Source organism: Bombina bombina, chromosome 6 (genome assembly GCF_027579735.1).
Source record: "Bombina bombina isolate aBomBom1 chromosome 6, aBomBom1.pri, whole genome shotgun sequence".
NCBI classification, from domain to species: domain Eukaryota; kingdom Metazoa; phylum Chordata; class Amphibia; order Anura; family Bombinatoridae; genus Bombina; species Bombina bombina.
The window spans coordinates 296,784,174-296,799,134 of record NC_069504.1 but is presented as its reverse complement, the minus strand read 5'-3'; the positions used below and the strand labels follow the sequence as shown (position 1 = coordinate 296,799,134).

Sequence of the window (14,961 nt, the reverse complement as noted above, 5' to 3'; positions counted from 1 at the left end):
TTTGAAAGGGATATTTCACCTGAAACTACTACACCTATTTCATTAGATTCCTCAACTCTGTGTGAATTCATTAAATGTCTTAGAGACACTTTGGATATTGAGGATGAGGAGCTTTTGGTTGGTTTAAATCTAGTGCTGAACCTGCTATGACTTTTTCTGTGTATGAATCTTTTAAGAATATTTGAGTATTTTTTCTAAGCCTGAAAAACAGTTGGGATTACCAGAAATAATTTATAAGTCTTTTTATTTAGTTAGAATTCTGCATTCTCAATTTTCCTCTCCACCTAAAGTGGATGCTGTTATTGTAAAAATTATCTAAAAAAGATGATATTTCCAACTGATGACGGTGGTATGGGAGGGGTTCTTACTAGTAGGTATTACAACCAGGGAGGGCCAAGATATACACTTTTTATTATTGCTACTATTTTAAAGGACAAATTTGTGAAGATAAGGTCATTTGCATAGTCTGCTTGTAAAGAAATTTAACCTATGACCACTATGGACTAACAGTATAATTCTGTATATCTTTCATTATGAAATACAAAACAACTATAGCAAAAGCTATTACTGTTTATCATTGGCAAACACATATCCTGTGAGAGGCCGTGCACCAGTATTCAAACACCATGCATGCTAAGAGAGCAGCTAACAGTGGCATTTGCTCCATCTGTGAAGACTTAAATTGTGTCATACAAGCCACTACTGACTCTCTGAAAAGTTGTTTTGTTTGAATACTAGTGTAAGGGCCCTCACAGCATATGTGCGCATGCTGCTGAAAAACAGTAATAACTTTTACTAAAAGCATTTTTGCTCATGGAAGTATATTGCAAAAATGCTTCTGTTTAAAACTGAAATGCCAGCATGAACATTTCTAATTTGACTTTCCTATCCCTATAAATATCCATAATGCTGAAGAGATATATTACCTTATAATTGTTTATAAGCTGCACATATGAAAATATTTGCACACACTGCTCAAAAAAATAAAAAAAAATGGTACTGAGGGCACACAAGGAATATAATTTAGTTGTTGATTCTGTAGCCAGTGTAATTACTTACTTGAATGGAGAGGCATTAAAAGGAAATTAAACACTAAATAAATGCTAGATAGAATGATGCATTCAAAGAAAAGATTAGTCTGAGAATAGCATGTAGATGTATTTGTTAAAGTTGTATTAGTTGTATATATATTGACAAAATAAGTGTAAAGTTTTAGTGTCTATAAAACAATGGGAGCTGCCATGTTGTAAGTTAGGTTACCTTCTCTGCTGTGGCCAATTAGAGACCGTTTTAAATAGGTAACTAGAGTGTGCGGCCAATGGCTATGTGGAATATAACAGTGTTCTGCACTTCCATTTCTAACAGATACTAAAAAAGCTCACAATTTCAGAATTGAATTGCAGGAAAAGGGGGACAAAATAAATAATGAAATGAAAGTATATTGCAGAGTATTTTTTATATATAAGATTTATCATTTTATATTACCATCTCAAAGTATTTAATGTCCCTTTCAGAGAGATTACTTGGAGTTTAAGTGAAATGCTCAAATGCTGTCTCCACACAAAAAAACTGCACACACACTAGACCACACTAAGAGACATAACCCTACTCTGTATAAACAGGGGGGGGGGGGGAGGAGACAAACCTCAATAGAAAGGCAAAAATTCTATAAAACCAGCAATTTGCAGCAGCAATAATTTAATTCTCTCTTATATGTTGGTGGGCTTAGAAGACAATAGTGTAGATAGATAGATAAAAAGATAGATAGATATTGGAAGGTATCAAATCTTTTTACTTCATCTGTACAAAATATTAATATTACACAATTCAGGCTGGAGCAGATCTACTCTGCCTATTCTACTTTGCTCTAAAATGGTATAAAAAAAATACACAGAGCACAAACAAGCTTTACTAATACTTCTGTAAAGTTCTCCTTCAAGGGTCTATATACACAGAAGCGAGGATCATTGTGAAAGAAAAAAAATGTCTATTTTGACTATGTTCTAACAGTTTATACGGTACACAAACTGTATACATTCTTACAATTCTGCAAACATGTAAAGTGTAAAAAGTGAAAGTTTGCTTTTTCAACTGTAAGTTTTCTTTACATATAATTAGCATACTATTGTTTTTACATTATATGTAACATAAATGTAACATTTCCACTTTACATTCACACTTCCATTATATCTGTGCTGAATGTGTATCTTTTAACTTTGTTTCCAGCACACATGGTAACACAGTAATTCTTTTAATCAGAAACAGCGTATTTAACAACATATTTTTGTTTTTAAGTATTGGTTACATCATTTTATGGATTTTAATTATTTACTGAGTCTGTATAAGTGCCATTTTTATAATCGTAAAATAAATTTTCAAACAAATATAATCTCTGTTTACACAATACATCACTGCCACTTTGAACAAAACATTTGCTGCCTGCTTTACTGGTGAGTCTCACCAACACAGACGCCATGGACTAGTCCACGTCACGCAGAACAACTTTCACACGCACGCAGATTTCCAGACGACCCAAAGTAGTCTAACTGCAGACTGGAGCTCCACTCTAGACAGGAAACATGTGACCTCCACTGACTCTAGACAGGAAACATGTGACCTCGACTCAAAGCTTTTTTTTTAAATCAACTTTAATGTAACAACCTATAGACAATCATTCTGAAAACGAAACATTTTGCAGCTTTCTTGTTCTTAATGTTCATTCATAGTGGTTTATGCTGATTGTCATTTATAAGGTAACTACTGTGACTGTCATTTATAAGGTAACCACTGTGAATGAACATTAAGAACAAGAAAGCTGCAAAATGTACAAGGCTGAAGTTGTCTTCTTATTCTGCAACTGATTACAATTTGCAAAATAAAGATTTATAAACAAAATATCTAGCATTATTTTTATTTTAAATAAAATAATACACTTTCCAAAAACCTAAACAAACTTACATTTTATATAAAAAAAACTTATATTGCAATAATCAGATGGCAAACAGGGCATAATTTTGATTGTTTCTAATAAGTAACTGATATTATAAAAGGGTTAAAATCCTTTGCGCCACTCATTTATGTATGGAATATACAATGCGTGAGCCTCTTCATGGGACAGACATTTTATCAGCCTTGTCCAATGCTTTTTATGGCAAACAAATTGGTGCCAACCTTGCCACTTTATATATTTTACCTTTTCTAAATAAATCATTGGTATTTAAAATAGAATAAAATCTTTTGCGCCACTCATTTATGTGTGTATATATACAGAAGGCGTGATCCCATTATAGGATAGACATGTTATCAGCCTGGCCCAGCGCCCTTTATTGCAAACAAATTGGTGCCAACCTTGTCACTTCATATATTTTACCTTTTCTGAATAAGTGGTATTTTAAAAGGGTTAAAATCCTGTGGGCCACTCATTTTTGTTTGGATATATACAGGGCATGAGCCCCTTTATAGCACAGGCATGTTTTTAGCCTGGTCCAACGCTTTTTATGACAAACAAACTGGTACTGACCTTATCAAATCACATATTTTACCTTTTCTAAATAATTTACTGCTATTTAAAGGGTTTCTTTGCCATATAAATCTTTGGGATTGTCTGAAAACACTTGGATTGTACAAAGGGGCTCACGCCCTATATAACCACACAGAAATCAGTGGCCCAAAGGATTTTAACCATTTTAAAATACTATTTACTTATTTAGAAAAGGTAAAATATATAAAGTGGCAAGGTTGGCACCAGTTTATTTGCCATAAATAGTGTTGGGCCAGGCTGAGAACATGACTCTCCTATGATGGGGCCCATACAGAAATGAGTGGCCCAAAGTATTTTACCCTTTCAAAATACCAGTTACTTATTCAGAAAAGGTAAATGTATGAGATGACCACGTTGGCACAAGTTTGTTTTCTACAAAAAGCTTTGGGCCAGGCTGAAAACATGTTTATTCTTTGAAGGGGCTCACTCCTTGTATATGAAGGGGCTCACTCCTTGTATATATCCACACAGTAATGAGGGCCCAAAGGATTTTAACCTTTTTAAAATATCTGATTCCTTTTTAGAAAAAGGTAAAATATATGGGGTGACAAGGTTGTCACCAGTTTAATTGCTTCAAAAAGCGTTGGGCCAGGGTGAGAACATGTTTATTCTATGGAGAGGTTTACGCCCTGTATCTATCCACAAAAAAGTGAGTGGTCCAAAGGATTTTAACCCTTTTAAAATACTGGTTACTTATTCAGAAATTTTAAAATATATGAGATGGCAACGTTGGCACCAGTTTCTTTGCTACAAAAAGCGTTGAGCCAGGCTAAGAACATATTTATCCTATGAAGGGGCTCACTCCTGGTATATATCCACACAGTAAAGAGTGGCCCAAAGGATTTTAGGCCATTTGAAATACCAGTTATTTATTTAGAAAAGGTCAAATGAAGTGGCAAGGTTGGCAATAGTTTTTTTGCCATAGAAACCATTGGGCCAGGCTGAAAACATGTTTATCCTATGTAGGGCTTCACGCCGTGTATGTATCCACACAGAAATTAATGGCCCAAAGGATTTTAATCCTTTTAAAATATCAGTTACTTATTCAGAAAAGGTAAAATATATGAAGTATATATCAATGAGATAGGTATAGAACTGCCTTATTCATCAAATTATGGTTCCATCTATAACCCATACACTCATATTCCTTAGGGGAGTGCAGGGGGTGCCCTAGTGGTTGGTATACAGTGTAATCCCAAAGAAAAATAAAAAATGAAACCACTATTTGGCACACACTTAAACACATAGGTAGATCCGCAGAAAGGGAGCAAAAATTTTTTTAAAAAAATTACTGTCAAATATTAAAATACAAATATTGGAGCATCTGGATTAAACACACTACAATTGTCTATTTCAAAATAAGACAAACGTTGAGGCTCTAAGTTTGCAAAATTAAGCAGATTCCAACACTGTCAGAGGCCCATTGTAAGATGTCTACCGAGATAGAAAAAGATCCCTAAAAAACTACTGACTATGATTTGGTGCTACCCACATAGGTGGGTGAAGGGTGGGGCTTATCAGATTATCTCTTGGTAGGCAGGTGCTTACAATTATTGTGAAGAAGATACGGCTTGCAGTGACTAAGGAATGGCCAGAATTACCTGTATATCAATCACAGAGAGCACACAAATAAAGTATAACCATGTCCAGATTACTCACAGACAGGCGAACACCTAACGCACGTTTCTCCTGGGCTTTTTTAGAGCCTCAACGATTTGACAGTAAAAGTTAAGTTGTATTTATTTTTTTGCTCCCTTTCTGCAGATCTACCTATGTGTTTCAGTGTGTGCCAAATAGGGGTTTTCTTTTTTGGGGGGGATTCCAAAATATATGAAGTGACAAGGTTGTCACCAATTTATTTGCCATAAAGAGCGTTGGACCAGGCTGTTAACATGTCTGTTGTATGATGGGGCTCAAGCCCTGTATATATCTACATGTAAATGAGTGGCCCACAGGATTTTAACCCATTTAAAATATCAGTTACTTAAAATTGTGCCATGTTTGCCATCTGTTTATTGCAATATAAGATATTTTTTTTTTATAAAATGTAATTTTGTTTTGGTTTTTGTAAAGTGTATTATTTTATTTAAAATAAAAATAACTGTAGATATCTTTATTTTACAAATTGAAGAATAAGAAGCTGACTGATTAAGAAGACAACTGCAGCCTTGTACATTTGCAGCTTTCTTGTACTTAATGCTCATTCACAGTAGTTACCTTATAAATGACAATCAGCATAAACCACTGTGAATGAACATTAAGAACAAGAAAGCTGTTTAGTTTTCAGAATGATTGTCTATAGGTTGTTTGTTACATTAAAGTTGAAAAAAAAAAAAGCAAAGGAAAAAAAAGCAAAGAAAAAAAAAGCAAAGAAAAAAAAAAGCTTTGAGTGGAGGTCACATGTTTCCTGTCTAGAGTGGAGCTCCAGTCTGCAGCTAGACCCTTCTCAGACGACCACTCTAGCTTTATATGGATCATGTGACACTTGATATAAATTTAAATGTATAAAAATTGCGCCTTGTACATCCACAGCTTCTAATTCTAACCAGAAATGTCATCAAACCGTGCCAACTAACTATCCGTTTGGTGTTTACGGAAATTGGCCTAAATTGATGCGTCCATGTTTAACCCCTTTATGACCAAGGATGTACGCCACACGTCCTCAAAAAAAATACAGTTAATGACCGAGGACGTGTGGCGTACGTCCTTGGTCTGGAAAGCAGCTGGAAGCGATCCTGCTCGCTTCCAGCTGCTTTCCGGTTATTGCAGTGATGCCTCGATATGGAGGCATCCTGCAATAACCCCCCTTAGCCATCCGATGCAGAGAGAGCCACTCTGTGGCCCTCTCTGCACCGGACATTGGTGGCCGGTATCGTTGGTGGGTGGGAGCAAGTCTGGGAGGCGGGTGGGCGGCCATCTATGTGCCGAGTGGAGGGAAGGGGGGCGGGATCGGGGGCGGAACCGTCGGGAGCGCGCACGGGAGCGTGCGCGTGCACGGGAGCGGCGGGCGGGCACGTGCACGGGGCGGGAGGGAACCGCTACACTACAGAAAAATAAGGCTGTTAAAAGTTAAAATAAAAAGTTTTAAAAAGTTAGAAATAAACAGCTAAGGGATCTGGAAGGGGTGGGGGGATGGTCTTGGGGGGGGGGGAAGCTACACTACAGAAAAGGGCATTTTTTTTAAAAAAAAGGCACATTTGTTACTGACCGCTGCCAGTACCCAAGATGGCGCCCATTAAGGCAGAGGGGGAGGGTTAGAGAGCTGTTTGGTGGGGGATCAGTGAGGTTGGGGACTAAGGGGGGATCCTACACAGCAGCATATGTAAATATGCCAAAAAAAAAACAAAAAAAAGCCCAAGTATAGCTTTTATTTTAGTACTGGCAGAGTTTCTGCCAGTACTTAAAATGGCGGGGACAATTGTGGGGTGGGGGAGGGAAGAGAGCTGTTTGGGAGGGATCAGGGGGTCTCATGTTTCAGGTGGGAGGCTGAGCTCTACACTAAAGCTAAAATTAACCCTGCAAGCTACATAATTAACCCCTTCACTGCTAGCCATAATACACGTGTGAAATGCAGCGGCATTTGGCGGCCTTCTAATTACCAAAAAGCAACGCCAAAGCCATATATGTCTGCTATTTCTGAACAAAGGGGATCCCAGAGAAGCATTTACAACCATTTGTGCCATAATTGCAAAAGCTGTTTGTAAATGATTTCAGTGAGAAACCTAAAATTGTGAAAAATTTAACGTTTTTTTTTAATTTGATCGCATTTGGCGGTGAAATGGTGGCATGAAATATACCAAAATTGGCCTAGATCAATACTTGGGGTTGTCTACTACACTACACTAAAGCTAAAAGTATCCCTAAAAGCTCCCTACATGCTCCATAATTAACCCCTTCACTGCTGGGCATAATACACGTGTAATGCGCAGTGGCATTTAGCAGCCTTCTAATTACTAAAAAGCAATGCCAAAGCCATATATGTCTGCTATTTATGAACAAAGGGGATCCCAGAGAAGCATTTACAACCATTTAAGCCATAATTGCACAAGCTGTTTGTAAATAATTTCAGTGAGAAACCAAAAGTTTGTGAAAAAATTAGTAAAAAAGTGAACGATTTTTTGTATTTAATCGCATTTGGCGGTGAAATGGTGGCATGAAATATACCAAAATGGGCCTAGATGAATACTTTGGGATGTCTAATAAAAAAAAATATGTACATGTCAATGGATATTCAGAGATTCCTGAAAGATATTAGTGTTCTAATGTAACTAGCGCTAATTTTGAAAAATAATGGTTTGGAAATAGCAAAGTGCTACTTGTATTTATGGCCCTATAACTTACAAAAAAAGCAAAGAACATGTAAACATTGGGTATTTCTAAACTCAGGACAAAATTTAGAAACTATTTAGCATGGGTGTTTTTTGGTGGTTGTAGATGTGTAACAGATTTTGGGGGTCAAAGTTAGAAAAAGTGTGTTTTTTTCCATTTTTTCCTCATATTTTATAATTTTTTTTATAGTAAATTATAAGATATGATGAAAATAATGGTATCTTTATAAAGTCCATTTAATGGCGAGAAAAACGGTATATAATATGTGTGGGTACAGTAAATGAGTAAGAGGAAAATTACAGCTAAACACAAACACCGCAGAAATGTAAAAATAGCCTTGGTCCCAAACGGACAGAAAATGGAAAAGTGCTGTGGTCATTAAGGGGTTAATAAGGGCACCGTGTGCATTGACGCACATTTTTTTATTATTATTCAGTTCAATACGAAATTTTGAGACAATTTATTTTTAATTTTTAAAAGTAGCTATTTTGATAGTGTATGCTCTGCCATTGATTATGTATATATTAGCAACACCCACATTTAAGGTTACCACCTCAGCCATGTTTTCCTGGGCCCTTATGAGTTACACATGCTGCAGGGTGTGCAGAGAGGAACATGTATTGTGTTTCAATCTGGACAGCACTATTTATATTCCTCCCTGCAGCATGTGTAACTTATAAGTGTTCTGTATTTTAAGGGACAGGTGGCAACCCTACCCACATTTGTACTGACATATGGCCAATGATCCGCAAATGTTTTAGGTTGGTAAATTATTAGTAAAACTTCAAAATAATATTCTAGATTAGTATAGCTCTGTTTTTTTATTTCTGATAAGAATAAAGTATTTCTAAAAATATTTTATTTGACCCTATTTATTATACACAATTACTTGCCAATCTAGACACATATATCACATCACTATCGCCTAGATTTAGAGTTTGGCGTTAGCCGTCAAAACCAGCGTTAGGGGCTCCTAACGCTGGTTTTGGGCTACCGCTGGTATTTAGAGTCAGTCAGGAAAGGGTCTAACGCTCACTTTGCAGCCGCGACTTTTCCATACCGCAGATCCCCCTACGCCATTTGCGTGTCCTATCTTTTCAATGGGATCTTTCTAACGCCGGTATTTAGAGTCTTGGCTGAAGTGAGCGTTAGAAATCTAATGACAAGACTCCAGCGACAGCAAAAAGCCAGGAGTTAAGAGCTTTCTGGGCTAACACTGGTTCATAAAGATCTTAACTACTGTGCTCTAAAGTACACTAACACCCATAAACTACCTATATACCCCTAAACCGAGGCCCCCCCCCACATCGCCGCCACTCTATTAAATTTTTTAACCCTTAATCTGCCGACCACACACCGCCGCAAACTACATTATCCCTATGTACCCCTAATCTGCTGCCCCTAACACCGCCGACCCCTATATTATATTTATTAACCCCTAATCTGCCCCCCCAACGTCGCCGCCACCTACCTACAATTATTAACCCCTAATCTGCCAACCGGACCTCACTGCTACTATAATAAAGTTATTAACCCCTAATCCGCCTCACTCCCGCCTCAATAACCCTATAATAAATAGTATTAACCCCTAATCTGCCCTCCCTAACATCACCGACACCTAACTTCAAGTATTAACCCCTAATCTGCCGACCGGACCTCGCCGCTACTATAATACATTTTTTAACCCCTAAAGCTAAGTCTAACCCTAACACCCCCCTAAGTTAAATATAATTTTTATCTAACAAAATAAATTAACTCTTATTAAATAAATTAATCCTATTTAAAGCTAAATACTTACCTCTAAAATAAACCCTAATATAGCTACAATATAACGAATAATTATATTGTAGCTATTTTAGGATTAATATTTATTTTACAGGTAACTTTGTATTTATTTTAACCAGGTACAATAGCTATTAAATAGTTAAGAACTATTTAATAGCTAAAATAGTTAAAATAATTACAAAATTACCTGTAAAATAAATCCTAACCTAAGTTACAATTAAACCTAACACTACACTATCAATAAATTAATTAAATAAACTACCTACAATTATCTACAATTAAACCTAACACTACACTATCAATAAATAAATTAAATACAAATAAATACACTAACTAAAGTACAAAAAATAAAAAAGAACTAAGTTACAAAAAATAAAAAAATATTTACAAACATTATAAAAATATTACAACAATTTTAAGCTAATTACACCTACTCTAAGCCCCCTAATAAAATAACAAAGCCCCCCAAAATAAAAAAATGCCCTACCCTATTCTAAAATACAAATAGAAAAGCTCTTTTACCTTACCAGCCCTTAAAAGGGCCTTTTGCGGGGCATGCCCCAAAGAATTCAGCTCTTTTGCCTGGAAAAAAAAACATACAATAACCCCCCCCCCAACATTACAACCCACCACCCACATACCCCTAATCTAACCCAAACCCCCCTTAAATAAACCTAACACTAAGCCCCTGAAGATCTCCCTACCTTATTTTCACCACGCCGGGTATCACCGATCGGTCCAGAGGAGGCTCCGAAGTCTTCATCCAAGCCCAAGCGGGGGCTGAAGAGATCCATCATCAGGCTGAAGAGGTCCATCATCGGGCTGAAGTCTTGATCCAAGCGGCGGCTGAAGAGGTCCATCATCGGGCTGAAGTCTTCTATCAAGCGGCATCTTCAATCTTCTTTCTTCCGGATCCATCTTCATCCCGCCGACGCGGAACATACATCCTGCCCGACGACTTCCCGACGAATGGAATCAGCCAATCAGATTCAAGTTCAATCCGATTGGCTGATCCAATCAGCCAATCAGATTGAGCTTGCATTCTATTGGCTGATCGGAACAGCCAATAGAATGCAAGCTCAATCCGATTGGCTGATTCCATCAGCCAATCAGAATTTTCCTACCTTAATTCCGATTGGCTGATAGAATCCTATGGGGCTGCGTTAGGAGCTGAACGCTGCTTTTTTGCAGGTGTTAGGTTTTTTTCAGCTCAAACGGCCCCATTGTTTCCTATGGGGGAATCGTGCACGAGCACGTTTTTTAAGCTGGCCGCGTCCGTAAGCACCGCTGGTATTGAGAGTTGCAGTGGCGGTAAATATGCTTTACGCTCCCTTTTTAGAGCCTAACGCAGCCCTTCTGTGAACTCTAAATACCAACGGTATTTAAAAGGTGCGGGGGGAAAAAAGCATGCGTAGCTAACGCACCCCTTTGGCCGCAGAACTCTAAATCTAGCCTTAAGTGTTTTAGTTTGTTACTTTATTTTAAATACATTATTAGTGCTTCTAGCAGCATTACTGTTTTACTATCACTAATTATTTGAATTCAATTAAAAATACTTAGTTTATGTTAATAAATTATTCAACTGATATTTCAGGGTTTTTTTTTTAAATAGTGTTTTTAAATTCAGATTTGCCAGCTATGAAACATATCTAATAGTGTCATAATTAAAAGGACAGTAAAGTCAAAATTAAACTCACGATTCGGATAGAGCATGCAATTTTAAACAACTTTCCAATTTACTTTAGTTATCAAATTTGTTTCATTCTCTTGGTATCTTTTATTGAAGTGTAAAACTAGGTAGGCTCATAAGAGCTCAGGAGTATGCACTTGTCTTTAGTAGTCTATGGCAGTAGTGTTTTGCAACATTATTTGTAGTTTAGTTATACAAAGTGCTGATTGGAGAACAGTTCAAACCTTTAGCTCACAGAAAAGTTTACTTTTGAAGTGGGCGGCAGAGTGCAGGGTATTTGAATTTCATATATATATATATATATATATATATATATATATATATATATATATATATATATATATATATATATTATATATATATATATATATATATATATATATATATATATATAAAATAAAGTTTTAGTGCATCTCCATTACAACTAATTAAATTTTCTTTGTTTTCTTGGTATCTTTATTTGAATGTAAGCTTAGGAGCTGGCCCATTTTTGGTTCAGGGTAGCGCTTGCTCATTGGTGGCTACACTCAGGTACTGATTGCTGAACCAAAACTGGGCAAGCTACTAAGCTTACATTCCTGATTTTTGAAATAAAATATTAAGAGAACGAAGAAAATTTCAAAATAGGAATACATTAGAAAAATGCTTAAAATTGCCTGTTCTATCTAATCATGAAAGTTTAATTTTGACTAAACTATCCTTTTAATTGTTCTCAGTTGATTTCAATTCTGATTAGAAGTAGTTCGGTCTTAGACATGTTTATTTTTAGATGGTGAGAGAGGCCATCCAGGAGGAAATGCCAGATAAGCAGTCGCTGATGTGAGAACTGACAGAAGGAGAGAGTGCAGGGGTGGAAAGGTAGATCTGGGTATCATCAGCATACAGGTGATAGTTGAAGCCATAGCAGTTAATGAGTTTACCCAGTGAAGAAGTGTAAATAGAGAAGAGAAGAAGACCCAGGACAGAGCCGCCTTGAGGTACTCCAACAGACAGAGGCAATGGAGAGGAGGAGTCACCAGCAAAAGAGACGGAGAAGGATCTGTTAGAGACATAAGAGTGAATCTAGGAGAGGGCAGTGTCACAGAGCCCAAGAGAGCTGAGAGTCCGTAGGAGAAGGGGATGGTAAACATTATCAAAGGCAGCAGAGAGGTCAAGTAAGATGAGTATAGAGTATTAACCTTTGTTTTTAGCAGTAAGGAGGTCGTTAGTAACCATGGTGAGGGCAGTCTCAGTTGAGTGTTGGGGACGGAAGCTAGATTGCAGGGGGTCGAGCAATGAGTTAGAGGACAGGAAGTGGGTTAGGCGATCAAAAGCTAGTTTTTCAAGGATTTTTTAAGCTAGTGGGAGCAATGATATGGGGCGGTAGTTTGCAGGAGAGTTAGGTTCAAGGGAGGTTTTTTGAGGATGGGTGTGACCTTTGCATGTTTGAAGGAGGCAGGGAATGAGCCGGTAGAAAGGGATAGGTTGAATATATGAGTAAGAGCAGGAGTGAGGGTGGGAGACAGAAAAGGTATTAGATGTGAAGGAATGAGGGTCAAGTGGGCAGGTAGTGAGGTGTGAGGAAGACAATAGGGAAGCCACTTTACTCTCAGTGGTTGGGAGGAGGGTGCAGAAAGTGGCAGAGGGGGTGACTGGGAGCAAAGTTGGGGATTGCAGGCTTGTGTTGGGATGTTTCTTTGGATGGTAAGTGTTTTATTGAAAAAGTAGTCAGCCAGGTCTTGAGCGCTGAATGCAGATGAGGGGGTGGTGCAGGTGGGTAGAGGAGAAATTTCAAAATGGAGAAGAGTCTTTTAGGGATTTAGGAGTGAGTGGATATAAGAGAAGTAGGTTTGCTTAGCTAGGTGGAGGGCAGAGGTGTAAGAGTGAAGAATGAACTTATAATGCATGAAATCAGGTTCAGAGCGGGATTTCCTCCAGGCACGTTCAGCAGTGTGGGAGCATTTTTGCAGGTGGTGCGTTTGCTGGGAGTGCCAGGGCTAGAGATGACAACGTGGGGCTTTGCGAAGTTGGAGCAGAGCGAGAGTGTCGAGTGCAGAGGAGAGGGTATTGTTATAGTGGGTTATAGCAAGGTCAGGAAAGGATATCGTGCAAGTGTGGGGGAGGCATATTTGAATAAGGTTGGAGAGTTGGGGAGGGTCTACAGTGTGCAGATTTCTACAGGTGCGAGTGCGAGGGGGAGAAGTAGGTGTAGCCTATATATTAAGATTAAAGGGACACTCAAGTAAAAATTTAACTTTCATTATTCAGATAGAGTATGCAATTTTAAACAACTTTCCAATTTACTTCCACTAACAAAATGTGCACAGTCTTTTTATATTTAAACTTTTTGAGTCACCCGCTCCTACAAGAATTCACAGAATAAGCGTGTATGCATTTGTGATTGGCTGATGGTTGTCACATGGTACAGGGGGAGTGGAAATAGACATAAATTTTAAAATGGTCAGAAAACAAATCTACTACTCATTTGAAGTTCAGACTAAGTGCTATTGCATTTTTTTGTTATCTTGCATTTGTTGATTTTGCAAATCTACTGAGTTGACTGGTCCTTTAAAGGTGAGCAGATGGTGGTCTGAGATGGGAAATGGGCGACAGGCAACATCAGAGAGAGAGCAGAGATTGGAAAATATCAGATCAATAGAGTGTCCATCACGGTGGGTAGGGAATAGGGTGGATTGTGAGAGGCCGAAGGAGTTAGTGAGTGAGAGAAGTTTGGAGGCAGCAGGGGCAGATGGGTTGTCAATGGAGATGTTGAAGTCCCCCAGAATTAGAGTAGGTGTATTTGTAGAGAGAACGTAAGGAACCCAGGCAGCTAATTTGTCAAGGAATATATAAAACAATTCATGGGCGGAGCCATCTGAGGGAGGGGTGGGGCTTTATTTTGTGGTGTGTGGTCTAGTGCCCCCCCAACTTAAAACTTCACCAGCCACCACTGGGCTGGAGAATTGAACAGTAGGTGTCTCCAATCCCTGCCAAGGCTCAAGAGACACAAATAGAGATAAGGGAAGCTTTGACTTGTTCTGGATCACAACGATGACTCCCACAGCAAAACCATTAGTCTGATATAAATCTGCACAGAAAACATTCATTACTCTGTCCATGGGTCTCCCTCATTTTGCCTAAACTTCCTAGAAAGGGAGGGAGGAATGTCTCCGTGATGAATAAAGGAAAGACATTGTGAAATTTAACCTTTAGCTTCACACATCTCTTCTTCAATGTGACAGTGCCAGGATATTTGTTAGGTGCCCCAAACAAAATTTGGTTAAAAGAACCAGTGTTGTTAATATAAGATTTCAGTGTGATGGTACTCATACTAGCGAATAAAGGTTCATTTTGAAAGCTTCAAAAACACCCATAATTCATATTGAAGTACTAAGGACTTACATTTAACATTTATGGGCTACTTCTTGGTGGGGGGGGGAGGGACACAATGGATTCTAAGCTACTTTAAAGGGATATGAACTGTAAAAGTTCCTCCCCAGTTAAGCCTACATTAGAAGTGGAGCACAAAAATACTAGTGATATTGAGCGCAAACTCTGCTCAAGTAAGTTAAATCAATAGAGCTCCTATTCTTGCACTCATATTACAAGTTAAAAGTAAAAAGTTATTGCTTGAGAA

General features: G+C 37.9%; 1 protein-coding gene across 1 annotated transcript in view; it reads right to left on the bottom strand.

Moving 5' to 3' along the window:
• The window catches only part of POC1B (POC1 centriolar protein B), a 689,402-nt gene extending 686,838 nt beyond the window's left edge, over positions 1 to 2,564 (bottom strand). Inside the window, exon 1 of the mRNA XM_053719233.1 lies at positions 2,462 to 2,564. Within this exon, the coding sequence (XP_053575208.1) occupies positions 2,462 to 2,476 (15 nt within the window). The 5' untranslated portion in view covers positions 2,477 to 2,564. The remainder of the gene's footprint in view (positions 1 to 2,461) is intronic.
• Positions 2,565 to 14,961: the final 12,397 nt, after the last annotated feature.